Source organism: Hypanus sabinus, unplaced genomic scaffold, assembly GCF_030144855.1.
Source record: "Hypanus sabinus isolate sHypSab1 unplaced genomic scaffold, sHypSab1.hap1 scaffold_578, whole genome shotgun sequence".
In the NCBI taxonomy this organism is placed as follows: Eukaryota; Metazoa; Chordata; class Chondrichthyes; order Myliobatiformes; family Dasyatidae; genus Hypanus; species Hypanus sabinus.
This window is the reverse complement of record NW_026781437.1, coordinates 278063-298414: the sequence shown is the minus strand read 5'-3', so window position 1 is coordinate 298414 and position 20352 is coordinate 278063. Positions and strand designations below refer to the sequence as shown.

Below are 20352 nucleotides of genomic sequence, written 5' to 3'. Positions count from 1 at the left end.
CATGGAGAGATCGGAAATGGACATTCCGTGACTGTGGGTGGTTGGGCACAGGCGGATCAAGGCTTCAGTGGATCGGCCCAAGATGTTTGGAAGTGTTTGCCTCCGTTTAAAAATAAGACAGTATTCTCTAATTAATGTCTGACCCTCCTGTTGTTGTTTTGTTGTGTTACAGAACAGTAAAAACTGATCACACGTGTCCCCAAAATGCGTCAAGGTTCGAGCAGTGGAGGAGCTCCAGTGATGTCATCATCGGGAAAGGACACGGGTATGTTGGCGAATTATTTAAATTTATAAATACTCTGCGGATTCTGCATCTGTGTTTAATGCAATATAGGCAATTCACAAAGTATTTTTGAAAACTGAGCGGAGATGAGAGAGAGAGACAGAGAGAGAGAGTTAACATCTCTGGGGGAAGCACAGTCACACGTGGAAGGAGTACAGTTACCGTCTGCTCCTGCTCCTCTGACAGATTGTGATGCGCATTAAAATAGCGAGTCACTCCAGAAGACATTCTGCAGATGCTGAAAGTTCTGGGCAACGCAAAGACACACGACAGATTGGTAGAACTCAGCAGATCAGGCAGCATCCATGGAGAGGAATAAACAGTCGACGTTTCAGATCAGGACAACAAGGAATAGAAAGTAATGTGGAAATATCTGGAATTTCTGTCCCCTCATTTCCAGTCTGATGAAGGGCCTTGGCCTGAAACGTTGATTGTTTATTCTCCTCCGTAGATGCTGCCTGACCTGCTGAGTACCTGCAGCATTTTGTGAGAAATCCCAGAGATTTGCTGAGGAAGGGGTTGACCAGGCAGGCAGACAGTAACCTAGAGAAAAGCGGTGGTGATGGGCAGAACCAGGAGAGTGATGGTGATGGTTACTATATTCTCAGGAATTAGCACAGTCCTTCCAAAACAGAGAGGTGTATTCGCAGGGACAAGAGCAGCCTTCAACAGATGGAGGTATACCCCTCCTACACCCCCGGCACCCCCCAACCTCCAGTCCAAGCCCGTTCTTTCACACTCAACCCCCCCCCCCGCCCCCCATATATATATATATTTCGGTCTGTGTTTGGTGATCTTTAGGTTCCAGAGAGAAAGTTACTGCCCAATATGGGTCAGTAATTCATTTCATTTTTACTATTTTCCTTCACAGGTCTGAGCTCAGCGATCACCGAGCTCCTGACAAGCTGGGACGATTTCCAGCTGCTGCAGTTGACGGAATTCTACCGGGACAGGCTGGAGCAGGCGATGGAAGGAAGGGTGCACAGAGTGAGCCTGGCGTTAACGGCCGAGAATCAGTTCAGCGTAGAGGAATATCGGGTGAGTGGGAGGGAGAATGGGTTTGAATTTTCACACATCACAGGACTGATGGGTGTCGTGATTCTCACTCATCGGATAATAAAGCATAAAAACAAATCAGAAATAAATATATATAATTCTTAAAACGGTGAATCTGAAGGAGTGATCGAAAGAGGTTTAAACACTCCAGTGGCGGCTCAAAGCTCAGAGTGAGGGGAGCAGGTAACAATTGTATGAGGTTGCAATAAAGGAGATTATGGAAATATGGTAGGAATTTTCATTTTGAAAAGACCGTGCCGCGTGACGGCAGGATGTCAGTGAGAACCGGGGCATTATTACTGGATGCCACAGGAGCTCGAGTGTGTTCTGCTCTGGGTGCAGATGATTCTGTTACAATCTGTAATTGCAAACAGTGTGGATCGGGGAATACTGCCATGTTGTAAAGTGCAATCACTGAATAAACCTCCACTGGAAAAGGCAAAGGAAAGGCATCAGGTGTCAGCCGGTAATCTGCTGTCATGTTGGACACTGGCGGACTGAGGAGATGAATCATCTTTTCTGTAACTTCCCAGAGACTGTTCACGCTGATACAAAAACCCTCCTGATTTCTTACTTCGTCTGTGATCATTATTTGCTGATTTCTGTTTTACACGGTCAGATCTGGTGAGGAATTATTTATGGATTTGGAGCCACGTCAATGCAGCGGTCACAGACCAGCCAGGGTCTCACTGACTGGTGGACCAGGTTCACGGTGAATGTCCCTCCGTGTGCTCTGCACTCAGAATGTACAGTCCATGTACAGACAGGATCAGCACCCGTCCGGGTGACTGCTCAGTGTGATCCCGTTACAGAGCACATCATTTACTTCTCATTCTCTGTGTGAATCTGTCAGTCCCCAATATGTTCACTGTTACTCTTCACAGAAAATCTCTGATCTCGCTGATAAGGGAGAGCGGGCGGACAGTTCTAAACTCCTCCTGAGCCTGGTGATGGAGAAAGGCTCCCGCGCCCGGAGGGTGATGTGGGAAACCTTTGTGAAAATGCGGATTGGTGTCCCAAAGCTGGACAAAATACTGAAAGAAATACAGGAACATGGTGAGATAGTATCAGAGATTAATTTAATTTTGGAATCAAACATTACGCACTTATAATTTGAGGAACTGAAATGTGTCAAATTGTTAAAATCTGAACAGGTTGTGTTCCGGTCCATCGGCCCGTACCGGAGATTCCCAGGGAACTGAAAGGTAAGTGAAGAAATCGCTGTTTCCATCAAAGGTTGATGTTGTGTAGGGCCATGTCGTTGTTGAGCCACGGGGATCTGATCAGGTAAATGTTCCACCGTGACACAGCGCACAGTGAGACACAGGGAAAAATGTTTGCTGGAGGGAGAGTTTTCACAGGACAGCATGAGGAACCAGGCAGGGAGTTGGTGAGTTTGCTGAAAGGGATCACTCCGCTTTGGCCAAAGATGTTAATTTTCAAAAGTTACCAAAGGAATTTTTCATACTACTCACGTTACTGTCACCTGTGTTACTGCTTTTCCAGTCCACATTCAGAGAATAAAACCCTTCCGATTACCTGCTGTAAGGATTTGGGAATTCTCGACAATTTCCCTGCAAACTTGTTCTTCACTGTTCTTCATGCTGTTTGCCGAGGGAACAGTCACGACAGTGACATTCCCACGTTTATTTCTGAATTCAGAACAGACTCTCTCCCTGATTATTGAGGAAAATTGTTTCTCCCACTGCCACATTCCCTAAAGTAAATATTTCAACAATCAATGTTTTCCTATGCTCCCCGTTTCACCCGAATACGTTGTCTGGAGAGCCCACACACTCCCTGCCAGGTCCTGACACATTCTGAGACCCCTCACAACACTGGCAGGTTCCTAACACACTGTGAGATCCCACACACCCCGACAGCGTCCTGACTCACAGAGACCGCACACACACCGGCAGGGTCCTGACACACTGTGAGACCCCACACACCACAGAATATAGAACCATACAACACTACAGCACAGTACAGGCCCTTCAGACCTCCCTGTTGTGCTGACCCATATATCCTTAAAAAAAGTTATAAACCCACACTACCCCGTAACCCTCCATTTTTCATTCATCCATGTGCCTGTACAAGAGGCTCTTAAATACCCCTAATGTTTTAGCCTCCATCACTGACACTGACACGTTGTGGGACACCAAACACCACACACACTTGACTAGGTCCTGACACACTGTGAGACCCCACACACAACCCCGATAGGGTCCTGACACACTGTGAGAACCCACACACACCTGACAGGGTCCTGACACACTGTGAGATCCCACACACCCCTGACAGGGTCCTGACACACTGTGAGACCCCACACACTCCTGACAGTGTCTAGAAATACTCTGAGACGCCACACACCCGACAGGTTCTAACACACTGCGAGACCCCACATAACCCGCGCAGGTCCCTGACAAACTGTGAGGTCCCACACTCCTGACAGGATCTGGAAACTCTGCCAGACCCCACACATTCCCTGACAGTGTTCTGACACACTGTGAGACACCAGACACCCCTACAGGGTCCTGATTCACTGGAATTTAGAAGAATGAGAGGGGATCTGATTGAAACATATATAATAATTAAGGGATTCGACAGGCTAGAGGCAGGAATCATGTTCCCAGTGTTGGGGGAGCACAGAACCAGAGGCCACAGTTTAACAATAAGGGGTAGGCCATTTAAAACGGAGTTCAGGAAAAATTTTATCAACAAGAGAGTTGTGGATCTATGGAATGCTCTGCTTCAGAAGGCAGTGGAGACCAATCCTCTGGATGCTTTCAAGAAAGAGTTAAATAGAGCTCTTAAGGATAGTGGAGATGAGGGATATGGGAAGAAGGCAGGAACGGGGTACTGATTGTGGATGATCAGCCATGATCACATTGAATGGCGGTGCTGGCTCAAAAGGCTGAACTGCCTACACCTGCACCTATTGTCATTATCAATTAACAAACGGTGAGACCCCACACATCCCTGACAGGGTCCTGACAAACTGTGAGACACCACTCACGGCTGACAGGGTCCTGACACACTGTGAGACCCCACACCCACCTGACAGGGTCCTGAAACACTGTGAGACCCCACACAACCCTGACAGGGTCCTGACACACTGTGAGACCCTACACACGCCTGACAGGGTCCTGATAGACTGTGAGACCTCACACACCCTTGACAGGGTCCTGACACACTGTGAGACCCTACACACGCCTGACAGGGTCCTGATAGACTGTCAGATCCCACACACCCCTGACAGGGTCCTGACACACTGTGAGACCCTACAGACGCCTGACAGGGTCCTGATAGACTGTGAGACCTCACACACCCCTGACAGGGTCCTGACACACTGTGAGACCCTACACACGCCTGACAGGGTCCTGAGAGACTGTGAGACCCCACACACGCTTTAGAACACAAGAACATAAGAGATAGGAGCAGGAATAGGCCAATCGGCCCCTCCAACCTGCTCCGCCATTCAACAAGATCATGGCTGATCCAATCTTAACTCCTGTTTTCACCGAACCCCACAAGGCAACAGTGCCAACCAACAGGGCACCATGCCGCCTATTTTATTTTATTATTCATCCAGCCCAAACCCATGTGATCAACCGGGGGAAAAAAGCGATTTGCCAATTGAGGACAAAAAATCTGGAAAATTCCTCTCCGACCCATACAGGCTATCGAAAACTGGTCCAGGAGATCACATGGCTGATCTAAACCAAGCCTCATGTCCACTTAACTGCACGCTCACCGTATCCCCGGACACACCGTGAGACCCCCCATACCACTGACAGGGTCCTGACAAACTGTGTGACCCCACACACCCCTGACAGGGTCCTGACACACTGTGAGAAGCCACACACCACTGACACGGTCCTGACACACTGTGAGACCCCACACACCCCTGACAGGGTTCTGACACACTACGAGACTCTGTAATCCCCTGATATCGTCCTGACACAATGTGAGACTCCACACAGCACTGACAGGGTCCTGACGCACTGTGAGGCCCCACACACACCTAACAGGGTCCTGACACACTGTGAGACCCCACGCACCACTGACAGGGTCCTGACACCCTACGAGGCTCAACACACCCCTGACATCGTCCTGACAAGTTGTGAGACCCCACACACCCCTGACAGGGTCCTGAAACAATGTGAGACCCCACACACCGCTGAGAGGGTCCTGACACACTGTGAGACCTCACACACCCCTGACAGGATACCGACACACTGTGAAACCCCCCACACCCCTGACAGGGTCCTGACACACTGTGAGACCCTACACACCCCTGACAGGTTCCTGACACACTATAAGGCGCTACACACCCCTGATAGGGTCATGATACACTGGGATTTAGAAGGATCCGAGGAGATCTGATTGAAACATATAAGATTTTGAAGGGATTGTGCAGACTAGAGGTAGGAAACATGGTCCTGATGTTGGGGGAGTCCAGAACAAGAGGCCATCAGGGGTAGGTCATTTAGAATGGAGTTCAGGAAGAACCCTTTCACGCACAGCGTTGTGGATCTATGGAATGCTCTGCTTCAGAAGGCAGTGGAGACCAATTCTCTGGATGCTTTCAAGAAAGAGTTAGATAAAGCTCCTAAAGATTGCGGAGTCAAGGGAAATGGGGAGAAGGCAGGAAAGGGGTACTCATTGTGGAATATGTGCTCAGAAACCACACACACCTGGAATGGTCCTGACAGGATGTGAGACCCCACACTCCTAACTGGATACTGAAACGCGCTGAGACCCCACACACTCCTAAGCAGGTTCCGGACACACTACGAGACTCCACACATGCCTAATAGGGTACTGACGTACTGTGATACCCAACATACCCCTGGCGGGGTCCTGATACACTGTGAGATGCCACAAATGCCTGGCAGGGCGCTGACAATCTGTGAGACCCCATACGCACTGGACAGTGTCCTGACACACTGTGAGACCGAACACAGCCCCTTAGGGTCCTGACACACTGTGAAACCACACACACTACTGACCGGGTCCTGACACATTGTGAGACCACACACACTACTGACAGGGTCCTGACACACTGTGAAACCCCACACACCCCTGACAGGGTTCTGATATACTGTGAGACCCCACACACCCCTGATAGATTCCTGACATACTGTGAGACCCCACATACAACTGACAGGGTCCTGACACACTGTGAGACCCCACATACCAGTGACAGGGTCCTGACACAGTTTGAGACCCCACACAAACCTGGCAGGGTCCTAGCACGCTGTGAGACCCCATACACACCTGACACGGTCCTGACACACTGTGAGAACACACACACCACTGTAGGGTCCTGATATACTGTGAGACCCCACACATCCTTAAAGGATCCAGACGCACCTCGAGAATACACAATCCCCTGCCTTTGTCCTGACACTCTGTGAGATGCCACACACCACTGACAGGGTCCTGATACACTGTCAGACGTGACCCTCCCCTGACAGGTTCCTGATACACAATGAGATCGGGCACATACCTGATAGGGTCCTGATACGCTGGAATTTAGAAGGATGCGAGGGGATCTGATTGGAATAAATAAGATTTTTAAGGGGCTGGACACGCTAGAGACAGGAAACATTCCCGATGTTGAGGGAGTCCAGAACTAGAGGCCACAACTAACAATAAGGGATAGGCCATTTAGAATGGAGTTCATGAAAATCTTTTTCACCCAGAGAATTGTGGATCTATGGAATGCTCTGCTTCAGAAGGCAGTGGAGACTAATTCTCTGGATGCATTCAAGACAGAGTTAGATAGAGCTCTTAAAGATTGCGGAGATAAGGGATATGGGGAGAAGGCAGGAACGGGGTACTGATTGTGGCTGATCAGCCATGATCACATTGAATGGCGGTGCTGGCTCAAAAGGCTGAATTGCCTGCACCTGCACCTATTGTCTGTTATAAATTGACAAACCCTGAGACCCCATACAACCCTGACAGGGTCCTGACAAACTGTGAGACCCCACACACCCCTGACAGGGTCCTGTCACACTGTGAGACCCCACACTCCACTGACAGGGTCCTGACACACTGTGAGACTCCAAACCCACCTGACACGGTCCTGACACAGTGTGAGACTCCACACACCCCTGACTGGATCCTGACACACTGTGAGACACCACATAACCCTGACCGGTTCTGGATACACCATGAGATTTCCAGACCCACCTGATAGGGTACTGATACACTGGAATTTAGAAGAATGCGAGGTGATCTGATTGAAGCATATAAGATTTTTAAGGGATTAGACACGCTGGAGACAGGAAACATGTTCCCGAGTCCAAAACAAGAGGCCACAACTAACAATAAGGGGTAGTTCATTTAGAACGGAATTAGAATGGAGTTCATAAAAATCTTTTTCACTCAGAGAGTTGTGGATCTATGGATTGCTCTGCTTCAGCAGGCAGTGGAGACTAATTCTCTGGATGCATTCAAGAAAGAGTTAGATAGAGCTCTTAAAGATTGCGGAGTCAAGGGATATGGGGAGAAGGCAGGAACGGGGTACTGATTGTGGCTGCTCAGCCATGATCACAATGGATGGCGGTGCTGGCTCAAAAGGCTGAATTGCCTACAGCTGCACCTATTGTCTATTATCAATTGACAAACCGTGAGACCCCACACAACCCAGGCAGGGTCTTGACATTCGGTGAGAGCCCACACACCCCTGACAGGGTCCAGACACACTGTGAGACCCCACACACCCCTGACAGGGACCTGAAACACTGTGAGATTCCAAACCCACCTGACAGGGTCCTGAAAGACTGTGAGACTCCAAACCCACCTGAGAGGATCCTGACACACTGTGAGACCCCACACACCACTGACAGGATCCTGACACACTGTGAGACCCTAGACATGCCTGACAGGGTCCTGACACACTGTGAGATCCCACACACCCCTGACAGGGTCCTGACACACTGTGAGACCCCACACACCACTGACAGGGTCCTGACACACTGTGAGACCCTAGACATGCCTGACAGGGTCCTGACACACTGTGAGATCCCACACACCCCTGACCGGGTCCTGAAACACTGTGAGACTCCAAACCCACCTGACAGGGTCCTGACACAGTGTGAGACCCCACACCTACCTGACAGGGTCCTGACACAGTGTGAGACTCCACACACCCCTGACAGTGTCCGGACACACTGTGAGACCCCACACACCCCTGACAGGGTCCTGACACATTGTGAGACCCAAACCCACCTGAGAGGATCCTGACACACTGTGAGACCCTAGACATGCCTGACAGGGTCCTGATAGACTGTGAGACCCTGCACACGCTTTAGAACATAAGAACATAAGAGATATGAGCAGGAATAGGCAAATCGGCCCCTCAAGACTGCTCCGCCATTCAACAAGATCATGGCTGATCCAATCTTAACTCCTGTTTTCACCGAATCCCACAAGGCAACAGTGCCACCCAACAGGGCACCATGCCGCCCATTTTATTTTATTATTCATCCCGCCCAAACCCATGCGATCAACCAGGGGAAAAAAAAAAACGATTTGCCAATTGAGGAAAAAAAATCTGGAAAATTCCTCTCCGACCCATCCAGGCTATCGAAAACCGGTCCAGGAGATCACATGGCTGATCTAAACCAAGCCTCATGTCCACTTACCGTATCCCCGACACACTGTGAGACCCCACATTCCACTGACAGGGTCCTGAAACACTGTGAGACTCCAAACTCACCTGACAGGGTCCTGACACAGTGTGAGCCTCCACACACCCCTGACAGGGTCCTGACACACTGTGAGACCCCACACACCCCTGACAGGGTCCTGACACATTGTGAGAACCCACACACCCCTGACAGGGTCCTGACACAGTGTGAGTCTCCACACACCCCTGATAGGGTCCTGACACACTGTGAGACCCCAAACACCCCTGAATGGGTCCTGACACATTGTGAGACACCACACCCATCTGACAGGGTCCTGGCATACTGTGAGACCACAAACTCCACTGCAAGGGTCCGGACACACTGTGAGACACCACATAACCCTGACCGGTTCTGGATACACCGCGAGATCCCACACCCACCTGATAGGGTACAGATACACTGGAATTTAGAAGAATGCGAGGTGATCTGATTGAAGCATATAAGATTTTTAAGGGATTAGACACGCTAGAGACAGGAAACATGTTCCCGAGTCCAAAACAAAAGAGGCAACAACTAACAATAAGGGGTAGGCCAATTAGAATGGAGTTCATGAAAATCTTTTTCACCCAGAGAGTTGTGGATCTATGGAATGCTCTGCTTCAGAAGGCAGTGGAGACTAATTCTCTGGATGCATTCAAGAAAGAGTTAGATAGAGCTCTTAAAGATTGCGGAGTCAAGGGATATGGGGAGAAGGCAGGAACGGGGTACTGATTGTGGATGATCAGCCACGATCACATTGATTGCCTATACCTTCACCTATTGTCTATTATCAATTGACAAACCGTGAGACCCCATACACACCTGAAAGGATCCTGACACACTGTGAGACCACACACACCCCTGACAGGGTCCTGACACACTGTGAGACACCACACACGGCTGACAGGGTCCTGACACACTGTGAGACCCCACACACCCCTTACAGGATCCTGACACACAGTGAGACACCACAAACCCCTGACAGGGTCCTGACACACTGTGAGACACCACACACGGCTGACAGGGTCCTGATAGACTGTGAGACCCTGCACACGCTTTAGATCATAAGAACATAAGAGATAGGAGCAGGAGTAGGCCAATCGGCCCCTCAAGCCTGCTCCGCCATTCAACAAGATCATGGCTGATCCAATCTTAACTCCTGTTTTCACCGAATCCCACAAGGCAACAGTGCCAAACAACAGGGCACCATGCCGCCCATTTTATTTTATTATTCATCCCGCCCAAACCCATGTGATCAACCGGGGGGAAAAAACGATTTGCCAATTGAGGACAAAAAATCTGGAAAATTCCTCTCCGACTCATACAGGCAATCGAAAACTGGTCCAGGAGATCACATGGCTGATCTAAACCTAGCCTCATGTCCACTTAACTGCACGCTCACCGTATCCCCGGACACACCGTGAGACCCCCCCCCCCATACCACTGACAGGGTCCTGACAAACTGTGAGACCCCAAACACCCCTGACTGGATTCTGACACACTACGAGACTCTGTAAACCCCTGACATCGTCCTGACACAATGTGAGACTCCACACACCACTGACAGGGTCCTGACACACCGTGAGACCCCACACACCCCTGACAGGGTCCTGACACAATGTGAGACCCCACACACCCCTGACAGGGTCCTGACACAATGTGAGACACCACACACCCCTGACAGGGTCCTGACACAATGTGGGACACCACACACCACTGACAGGGTCCTGACACACTGTGAGACCCCACAGACACCTAACAGGGTCCTGACACACTGTGAGACCCCAGACACCGCTGACAGGGTAGCGACACACTGTGAAACCCCACACACCCCTGACAGGGTCCTGACACACTGTGAGACCCCACGCACCACTGACAGGGTCCTGACACCCTACGAGGCTCAACACACCCCTGACATCGTCCTGTCAAGTTGTGAGACCCCACACACCGCTGACAGGGTAGCAACACACTGTGAAACCCCACACACCCCTGACAGGGTCCTGACACACTGTGAGACCCTACACACCCCTGACAGGTTCCTGACACACTATAAGGCGCTACACACCCCTATTAGGGTCCTGATACACTGGAAACTAAAAGGATGCGAGGGGATCTGATTGAAACATATAAGATTTTGAAGGGATTGTACACATTAGAGGTAGGAAACATGGTCCTGATGTTGGGGGAGTCCAGAACAAGAGGCCATCAGGGGTAGGTCAATTAGAAAGGAGTTCAGGAAGAAACCTTTCACACACAGCGTTGTGGATCTATGGAATGCTCTGCTTCAGAAGGCAGTGGAGACCAATTCTCTGGATGCTTTCAAGAAAGAGTTAGATAAAGCTCCTAAAGATTGCGGAGTCAAGGGAAATGGGGAGAAGGCAGGAAAGGGGTACTCATTGTGGAATTTGTGCTCAGAAACCACACACACCTGGAATGGTCCTGACAGGATGTGAGACCCCACATTCCTAACTGGATACTGACACACGCTGAGACCCCACACACTCCTAAACAGGTTCCTGACACACTACGAGACTCCACACATTCATAATAGGGTACTGACGTACTGTGATACCCAACATACCCCTGGCGGGGTCCTGGGGCCCACTACCCTCTTCTCCATCTCCATATGTCACATCAACACTGGGGATGAAAAGATTCTTCCTTAGGAGCAATGATATCTGTGGCAGTAGTGAGATGTTGTCCAGTACGGGACAGTTGGGGGTCAGTAAACTACCAGGGAAATACTCACCTTCACAGCACAGTTAATGTGGAAATGTGATGACCTGGTGTTTATCTGGACCAGGCCTCTTTGTCCAGTCAGCGGTCTGTTAATTTAATTTACTTTACTGTACGAACATTCATTGACAAATCCAATTAATGCAACAGCTTTGAGCTAACTCCTGTGTGCTTAAATACTGAGTTCTGAGTTGAGGCATCTAACAGTTTGTCCACTGTCTGTTCCCATGGAAGATGTTCAACAGAAACACAAGGAGACTCTTCGGGCACAAACTGAAACACTGAGAGTAAACACGATCCTGATGACGGAGAAGGTGAAGGTTTTCCAGCTGGTTGATCGATACGCTGAGCTCACGGTCATTTCTACTGTTCGAGATCGGAGACTGGTGGAACATGAGCTGCTGGCAAGAGGCAGAGACCACGAGGAGTGGAGAGAAAAACATCTCCGTGGACACCTGGAAAAACTCCGGACGGATCAGCTGTTCCAGAGCAGCTTTTCCCGAAGTAAATCCAAATCTGGGAGTTCGGCAGCAGTGGCCGGAGTCCCGGGGATCGGGAAAACAACAATGGTACAAAAGATTGTTTATGACTGGGCCACGGGGAAAATATACCAACAATTCCAGTTTGTCTTCAGTTTCAAATTCCGCGATTTAAACTCCATTAACTGTAGAATAAACCTGAAGGAACTGATTCTGGATCAGTATCCTTACTTTGGGAATATCCTGAGAGAGGTCTGGAAGAACCCAGAGGGACTGCTGTTTATATTCGATGGTTTGGATGAATTCAGTGACACAATTGATTTTTCAGACAGTCGGAGAGATACAGATCCTCAGTCCACATGCACAGATCCTGAATTCAAGTGCAAGGTCTCTGACATTGTGTACAGATTAATCCAGGGCAAGCTGCTCCCGGGGTGTTCAGTGCTGGTGACCACCCGTCCCACTGAGTTACATTTATTGGAAAAGGCTGAGATCGGTACCGAAGCTGAAATCCTGGGATTTTCTGGTGAGGAACGGAAGGAATATTTCATCAGACATTTTGAAGATCAGACGGTGGCGGCAGCTGTTTTCAAACACGTGAAGGAGAACGAGATCCTGTACACCATGAGCTACAACCCCTCCTACTGCTGGATCCTCGCACTGGCACTGGGCCCGTTTTTCACACAAAGAGTCAGGGACCTGCACCGAGTTCCCAAGACCATCACCCAACTATATTCCTACTATATTTACAACATCCTGAAAAACCACAGCCGTGAGATTGAGAACCCCCGTGATGTGTTACTCAGGGTTGGTCAGTTGGCCTTCAGAGGAGTGTCCGAGAGGAAGATTGTGTTTACAGATGGAGATTTGATCAAGTACAATCTGCAGCCTTCCCAGTTCCTGTCCGGGTTCCTGATGGAGCTTTTGGAGAGAGAGGATTCTGCCCGGAGTGTGGTGTACACATTCCCACACCTCACCATCCAAGAGTTTGTAGCTGCAGTCGCACAATTCCTGATCCCAGATGGCAGAGATATCATGAAACTCCTCACTGAGGTCCATTGCGTGAAGGATGGGCGGTTTGAGGTATTTCTCCGTTTTGTTGCTGGTCTCTCCAACCCAATGACAGCTCGGGGCCTGGAGGAGGTTCTGGGTCGATTTCCTCATCAAACGACCTGTCGGGTGATTGACTGGGTGAAGGAGGAGGTTAAACGCCGGAGTGGAAACACAGCGAGTGAAGCTGGTAAAAGGAGCCTCCTGAACACACTGCACTACCTGTTTGAGTCTCAGAATCGTGGACTGGCTCAGACCGCACTGGGATCTGTGGAAACACTTTCATTCTGTGGAATGGCACTGACCCCGATTGACTGCGCGGTCCTGTCTCATGTCATCGGACTCTGTGATACAATAAAACACCTGGACCTGGGGAACTGCCACATTCAGTGTGAAGGAATCCAGCGGCTGGGACCCGGGCTGCACAAGTGCCAGGAGTTGAGGTAACTTGATTTATCTCTCACTCTGAACTGTAAAACTGTCTCATTGTGTTGTTTCAATGTAAAGGCATTTTGGTAAATTTGTAGTAAATCAGATTGTTAAGAATTGTGACAAATGCCCAGGGGATCAGTCAGTAATTCCCCAACAACGAGAGGGTTCTGTGATTCCTTGTGGAGGGATGTTGGAGACTTCATCAGATCAGTGAACAACGACCATTGGTTTAATGGGAGTAAATCACAGGAATGGCCGTGTTTCTCGCTGCCTGTGACACGTCCATTGACAATGTTCCTTCCCACTGTGACTGACACCCAGACCGACACTGACTGTAGCAGGTGGGTCAGAGATTCACACCCCCTTCCCGGTGAGGGACAAGAGACCGTCAGCAGACTGTCCCAGTGAGAAGGAAAGAAATACCATTGTGAGATTTTCTTCCCACTGCCCTTCCCCGTGTGTGACTTTGCTCACTTCCAGATACGCAAAAAGCGAGGGCGCATCTCCTCTGGGCCTCTGTTCAGACCCAACACACACGTACAAAAAAATTCTGCATCCTCTCGTCTTGTAGGATTATCGTTTAGCCTTGGAATCCTCCTGTGGGAATTCTCATCCCAATCTCCCTTCCATTCTTTGGAATCTCGCCCCCATCCCCCTTCCTCCTGTGGGATCTCTCTTCACCCTCCCCCTTCCTCCTGTGGGATCTCTCTTCCCCATCTCCCTTTCACCTGTGAGATCGCTCTTCCCCTTCCCCAATCCTTCTATGGATTTCTCTTCCCTATCCCTTCCTGCTGTTGGAACTCTCTTCCCCATACCCTTTCCTCCTGTGGTATCTCTCTCCCCCATCGACTTCCTCCTGTCGGATCTCTCTTTGGCATGCCCCATTGTCCTGTGGAAATTCTCTTCCCCGACCCCCTTCCTTCTGTGGAAACCCTCTTCCACATCTCTCCTACTGGCCGATCTCTCAACCCCTTCCCACTTCATCGTGTTTAATCTCTCTCTATATCCCGCTGCCCCCTGTGGGATCTCCCTTCCCCATCCCCCTTCCTCCTGTGGGATCTCTCTTCCCCATCCCCCTTCCTCTTGTATGATCTCTCCTCCCCGTCCCCCTTCCTCCTGTGGGGTCTCTCCTCCCCGTCCTCCTTCGTCCTGTGGGGTCTCTCCTCCCCGTCCCCCTTCCTCCTGTGGGATCTCCCTTCCCCATCCCCCTTCCTCCTGTGGGATCTCTCCTCCCCGTCCCCCTTCCTCCAGTGGGATCTCTCTTCCCCATTCCCCTTCCTCCTGTGGGATCTCCCTTCCCCATCCCCCTTCCTCCTGTGGGATCTCTCTTCCCCATTCCCTCTTCCTCCTGTGAGATCTCTCTTCCCCATCCTCCTTCTTCTTGTGGGATTTCTCCTCCCCATCCCTCTTCCTCCTGTGAGATCTGACTTCCCCATCTCCCTTTCATCCTGTGGGATTTCTCTTCCCCATCTCCCGTTCACCTATGAGATCGCTCTTCCCCATCCCCCTTCCTTCTATGGATTTCTCTTCCCTATCCCTTCCTGCTGTTGGAATTCTCTTCCCCATACCCTTTCCTCCTGTGGGATCTCTCTCCCCCATCGACTTTTCCTGTCGGATCTCTCTTTGGCATGCCCCATTGTCCTTTGGAATTTCTCTTCCCCATCCCCTCCCTCCTTTGGGATCTCTCTTCCCCATCCCCCTTTTGCCTGAGGGAACTCTCCTCCCCATAGAATCATAAAATCATAGAACAGTACAGCACAGAAAACAAGCCATTCGGTCCTTCTAGTCTGTACCAAAACCTTATTCCGCTTGTCCCATTGACCTGCACCCAGTCCATAACCCTCCAGTCCTCTCCCATCCATGTATCTATCCAATTTATTCTTAAAGCTTAAGAGTGAGTCCATATTTTCCACATCAGATGGCAGCTCGTTCCACACTCTCACCACCCTCTGAGTGAAGAAGTTCCTCCTAATGCTCCCCCTAAACCTTTCCCCTTTCACGCTGAAGCCATGTCTTCTTTTATTTATCTCTCCTAATCTATGTGGAAAGAGCCTATTCGCATTTACCCTGTCTATACCCTCATAATATTGTAAACCTCAATCAAATCTCCCCTCATTCTTCTATGCTCCAAGGAATAAAGTCGTAACCTGTTCAATCTTTCCCTGTAACTCAACTCCTGAAGACCGGGCAACATCCTCGTAAATCTTCTCTGCACTTTTTCAAACTTACTGATATCCTTCCTATAGTTAGGTGATCAGAACTGCACCCAATACTCCAAATTTTGCCTCACCAATGTCTCATACAACCTCACCATAATATTCCAACTCCTATACTCAGTACTTTGATTTATGAATGACCGGATACCAAAAGCCTTCTTTACAACCCTGTCTACCTGTGCTGCCACTTTCAGGGAATTATGTATCGGAACCTCCAGATCCCTTTGTTCCTTCGCTCTCTTCAGTGCCCTACTGTTTATCGGGTATGTCGTACCTTGATTTGTCCTTCCAAAATGGAACACCTCACACTTGCCTGCATTAAATTCCATCTGCCATTTTCTGGCCCATTCTTCCAGTTGGTTCAAATCCCTCTGCAAGCTTTGAAAGCCTTCCTCGCTGTCCACAACGCCTCTATCTTAGTGTTATCCGCAAACCTGTTGATACAATTTATCACATTATCATCTAGATCATTGATACAGACAACAAACAGCAATGGTCCCAGCACAGATCCCTGGGGCACACCACTAGTCACAGGCCTCCACTCTTAGAAGCAATCATCCACTACCACTCTCTGTCTTCTCCCACACAGCCAATTCGAATCCAGTTTACAACCTCTCCATGGATAACTAGTGTCTGGACCTTTAGAACTAACCTCTTATGTGGGACCTTGTCAACGGCCTTACAAAAGTCCATGTAGACAACATCCACAGCCTTTCCTTCATATGCATTCTTGGTAAACTCCTCGAAAAACACTACAGGATTCATTAAACATGGTCTACCACACACAAAGCCATGCTGACTATCTTTTATCAGCCCTTGGCTGTCCAAATCCTTGTATATCCGATCTCTCAGAACACCTTCCAATAATTTCCCTACTGCTGATGTCAGGCTTACTGGTCTGTAATTACCTGGTGTACATTTGGAGCCTTTTTCAAACAACGGAACAACATGAGCTACCCTCCAATCCTCCGGCACCACACCCCTGGCTGAGGATATTTTAAATATCTCTGCCAGGGCCCCTGCAATTTCTATATGTGTCTCTCTCAAGGTCCGAGGAAACATGTCAGGCCCGGGGGATTTATCTACCTTTATTCACGGTAAGGCAGCAAGCAGCTTCTCCTCTTTAATCTCTATATGTTCCATGACACTACTGTTTGTTTCCCTTAATTCCATATCCGCTATGCCAGTTTCCTGAATAAACACTGACGCAAAAAAACTGTTTAAGATCTCCCCCATCTCGTGCGGCTCCACACAGAGACGACCACTCTGATCTTCGAGGGGACCAATTTTGTCCTTTACTATCCTTTTACTCTTAATATACTGGTAGAAACCCTTCGGGTTTATCTTCACATTATCTGCCAAAGCAACCTCATGTCTTCTTTTTGCCTTCCTGATTTCTTTCTTCAGTTTTCGCTTACATTTTCTATACTCTTCAAGTACCTCATTTGTTCCTTCTTTCCTATACCTGCTAAAAACCTACATAACCAGATCACCAATATCCCTTGAAAACCAAGGCTCCCTCTGCCTGTTAACTTTGCCTTTAATCCTGGCAGGAACATGCAAACTCTGCACTCTCAAAATGTCACCTTTGAAGGCATTCCACTTACTGAACACAGCCTTGCCAGAAAACAACTTATCCCAATCCACTCTTCCCAGATCCTCTCTCATTTCCACAAAATTGGCCCTTCTCCAATTCAGAACCTTAACCGGTCGAGCAGTCCTATCCTTATCCATAATTATCTTGAAACTAATGACATTATGGTCACTGGACCCAAAATGTTCACCCGCACATACTTCTGTCACCTGACCTGTCTGGTTCCTTTATAGGAGATCAGGTACTGCACCCTCTCTTGTTGGTACCTCAATATATTGATTTAGAAAAGTTTCCTGAACACATTTGACAAACTCCACGCCATCTAACCCTTTTTCAGAATGGGAGGCCCCGTCAATAAAGTTAAAATCCCCTACGATTACAACTTCCTGTTTCTTACATTGGTGTGCTACCTCTCTACAGATTTGCTCCTCCAATTCTCTCTGACTATTGGGCGGTCTATAATACAACCCTATTAGTGTGCTCACACTTTCCCGTTCCTCAGCTCCACACATATGGCCTCTGTAGACGAACCCTCCGGGCTCTCCCGTCTACGCACAGCTGTGAGATTCTCCCTGACTGGTAATGCCACTCCCCCCCCCCTTTCATCCCTACCCCCTATCACGTCTGAAACAATGGAAACCCAAAACATGAAGCTGCCAGTCCTGACCCTCCTGCAAACCAAGTCTTACTAATTGCAATAATGTCGATATCATCGTGCCAATCCACGCCCTAAACTCATCTGCCTTACCTACAATACTCCTCGTATGGAAGCAGATGCACCTGAGAACATTTCTATCATGTACAAACCATTGATATCTGTCTATACAAGCAGTCCTCGCATGACCCTTATCCTCCTCCACCTCACTATCTGCTCTAACACTCTGGTTCCCCTCCCACTGCAATCTAGTTTAAATCCCCCGGAGCAGAACTTGCTAACCTACCGGCAAAGATGTTAGTCCCCTCCAGTTCAGGTGCAAACTGTCAAATTCGAACTGGTCCCACCTCCCCTGGAAGTAAGCCCAATTGTCCAGAAACATGAACCCCTCCCTCATGCACCAGCCCCTCAGCCACGTATTTAGCTGCATTATCTTCCTATTTCTAGCCTCACAAGCACGTGCCATGGGCAGCAAGCCACCTGTGAGATCTCGCTCTCCCAACCCCCTTTCATCCTCTGGGCTCTCTGTTCCCACTCCCACTTCTTTCCAACTGTTGGATCTCTCCTCAGCATCCACCTTCCTCCTGTGGGATCTCTCATTCCCATCACCCTTCCTTCAGTGGGATCTCCCTTCCACATTCCTTCCTGCTGTGGGATCTCTCTTCTCCATTCCCCTTCCTCCTGTGGGTGCTCTGTTCCCTGTACACCTTCCTCCTGTGGGATCTCTCATCACCAGTTCCCTTCCTCCTGCTGAATTTCTCTTCTCCATCCCCATTCCTACAGTGGAATCTCTCTTCTCCACCCCCCATGCTCCTGTGGGATCTCTCTTCCGCATCCCCTCTGGGGCCTCTGTTCCGATCCCACTTCCATCTGTGGGATTTAAACTCCCCACCACTTTCTTCCTGGGGGAACTCACTTCCCTATCCCATTTCCTACAGTGGGATCTCTCTTCCCCATCCACCTGACTCCCGTGGGGTCTCTGTTCCCATCCCTCGACTTCCTATGGGATCTTGCTTCCCCATTTCCCTTCCTCCTGTACATCTCTCTTCCCCATCCCCCTTCTTTCTGCAGAATCTCTGTTCCCAAACCCCTACGTCGGGTGGGATCACACTTACCCATCGCACTTCCTCCCGTGGCATCTATTTTCCCCATCCCTCTTCCTCCTATGGGATCTCTCCTACTCATCCCCCAACCTCTGTATGATCTCGCTTCCCCACCCACTTCCTCCTGTCTCATCTCTCTTTCCCAAACCCCATCATCCTATGGGAACTGTATTCCCCATTGCCCTTCCTTCTGTGGGATTTCCCTTCCCCATCCACTTTCATCCTGTGGGATCTCTCAGCACTATCCCGCTTCCTCCTCTGGGATCTCTCTTCCCCACTCCTTTCCTCCTGTAGGATCTCTCTTCCACATCCCCCTTTCTCGTGTGGGATCTCTCTCTTCCCCATCCCCCTTCCTCCTCTGGCATATCATTTCCCCAATCCCACTTCGTTCTGTGGGATTTCTCTTCCACACCCTCCTTCCTCTTGTGGGATCTCTCTTCCCCATCCCCCTTCCTCCTGTGGGATCTCTCTTCCCCATCCCCTTCCTCCTGAGGGATCTCTCTTCCCCATCCACCTTCCTCCTGTGGGTCATCATAATGCCCCCTCTTCCTGTGGGCTCTGTCTTGTCCATCCACATGTATCTCTCTTCCCCATCCCACATTCTCCTGTCGGATCTCTCTTCCCCATTCTCCTTCCAACTGTGGGATATCTCCTCCCCACCATCTTTCTTTCTAGGGATATATCTTTCCCAACCCCCTTACTTCTGTGGGATCACTATTCCCCATCCCCATTACACATGAGGTATCTCTCCTACTCATCCCACAACCTCCTACGGGATCTCCCTTCACAATCCCCCTTCCCCCTGTGGGATCTCTCTTCCCTATCTCCTTTCTATGAGATCGCTCTCCTCTATCCCATTCCTCATGTGGTATTTATCTTCAACATCCCCTTTCTTCCTGTGGGATGTCTTTTCCCCATCCCCCTTCCTCCTCTGGTATCTCTTTTCCCCCTCCCCTATCCTCCTGTGGGTCCAATGTTCCCATCCCTCACTCTTCTCACTTCTACATCCCCAGTCCTGATTTTGGTTCGCTCGTCCATCCAACCTCCTCCTGTGGGCTCTTTCTTC

The 20352-nt window shown here is 49.6% G+C and overlaps 1 protein-coding gene across 1 annotated transcript in view; it reads left to right on the top strand.

Annotated features, from left to right (window-relative positions):
• Positions 1-221: 221 nt before the first annotated feature.
• LOC132389459 (NACHT, LRR and PYD domains-containing protein 3-like) overlaps positions 222-20352 on the top strand; it is a 36124-nt gene continuing 15993 nt past the window's right edge. Inside the window, exons 1-5 of the mRNA XM_059961981.1 lie at positions 222-265; positions 1155-1321; positions 2224-2395; positions 2494-2544; positions 11992-13729. Coding sequence (XP_059817964.1) covers positions 241-265; positions 1155-1321; positions 2224-2395; positions 2494-2544; positions 11992-13729 — 2153 coding nt within the window. The 5' untranslated portion in view covers positions 222-240. The remainder of the gene's footprint in view (positions 266-1154; positions 1322-2223; positions 2396-2493; positions 2545-11991; positions 13730-20352) is intronic.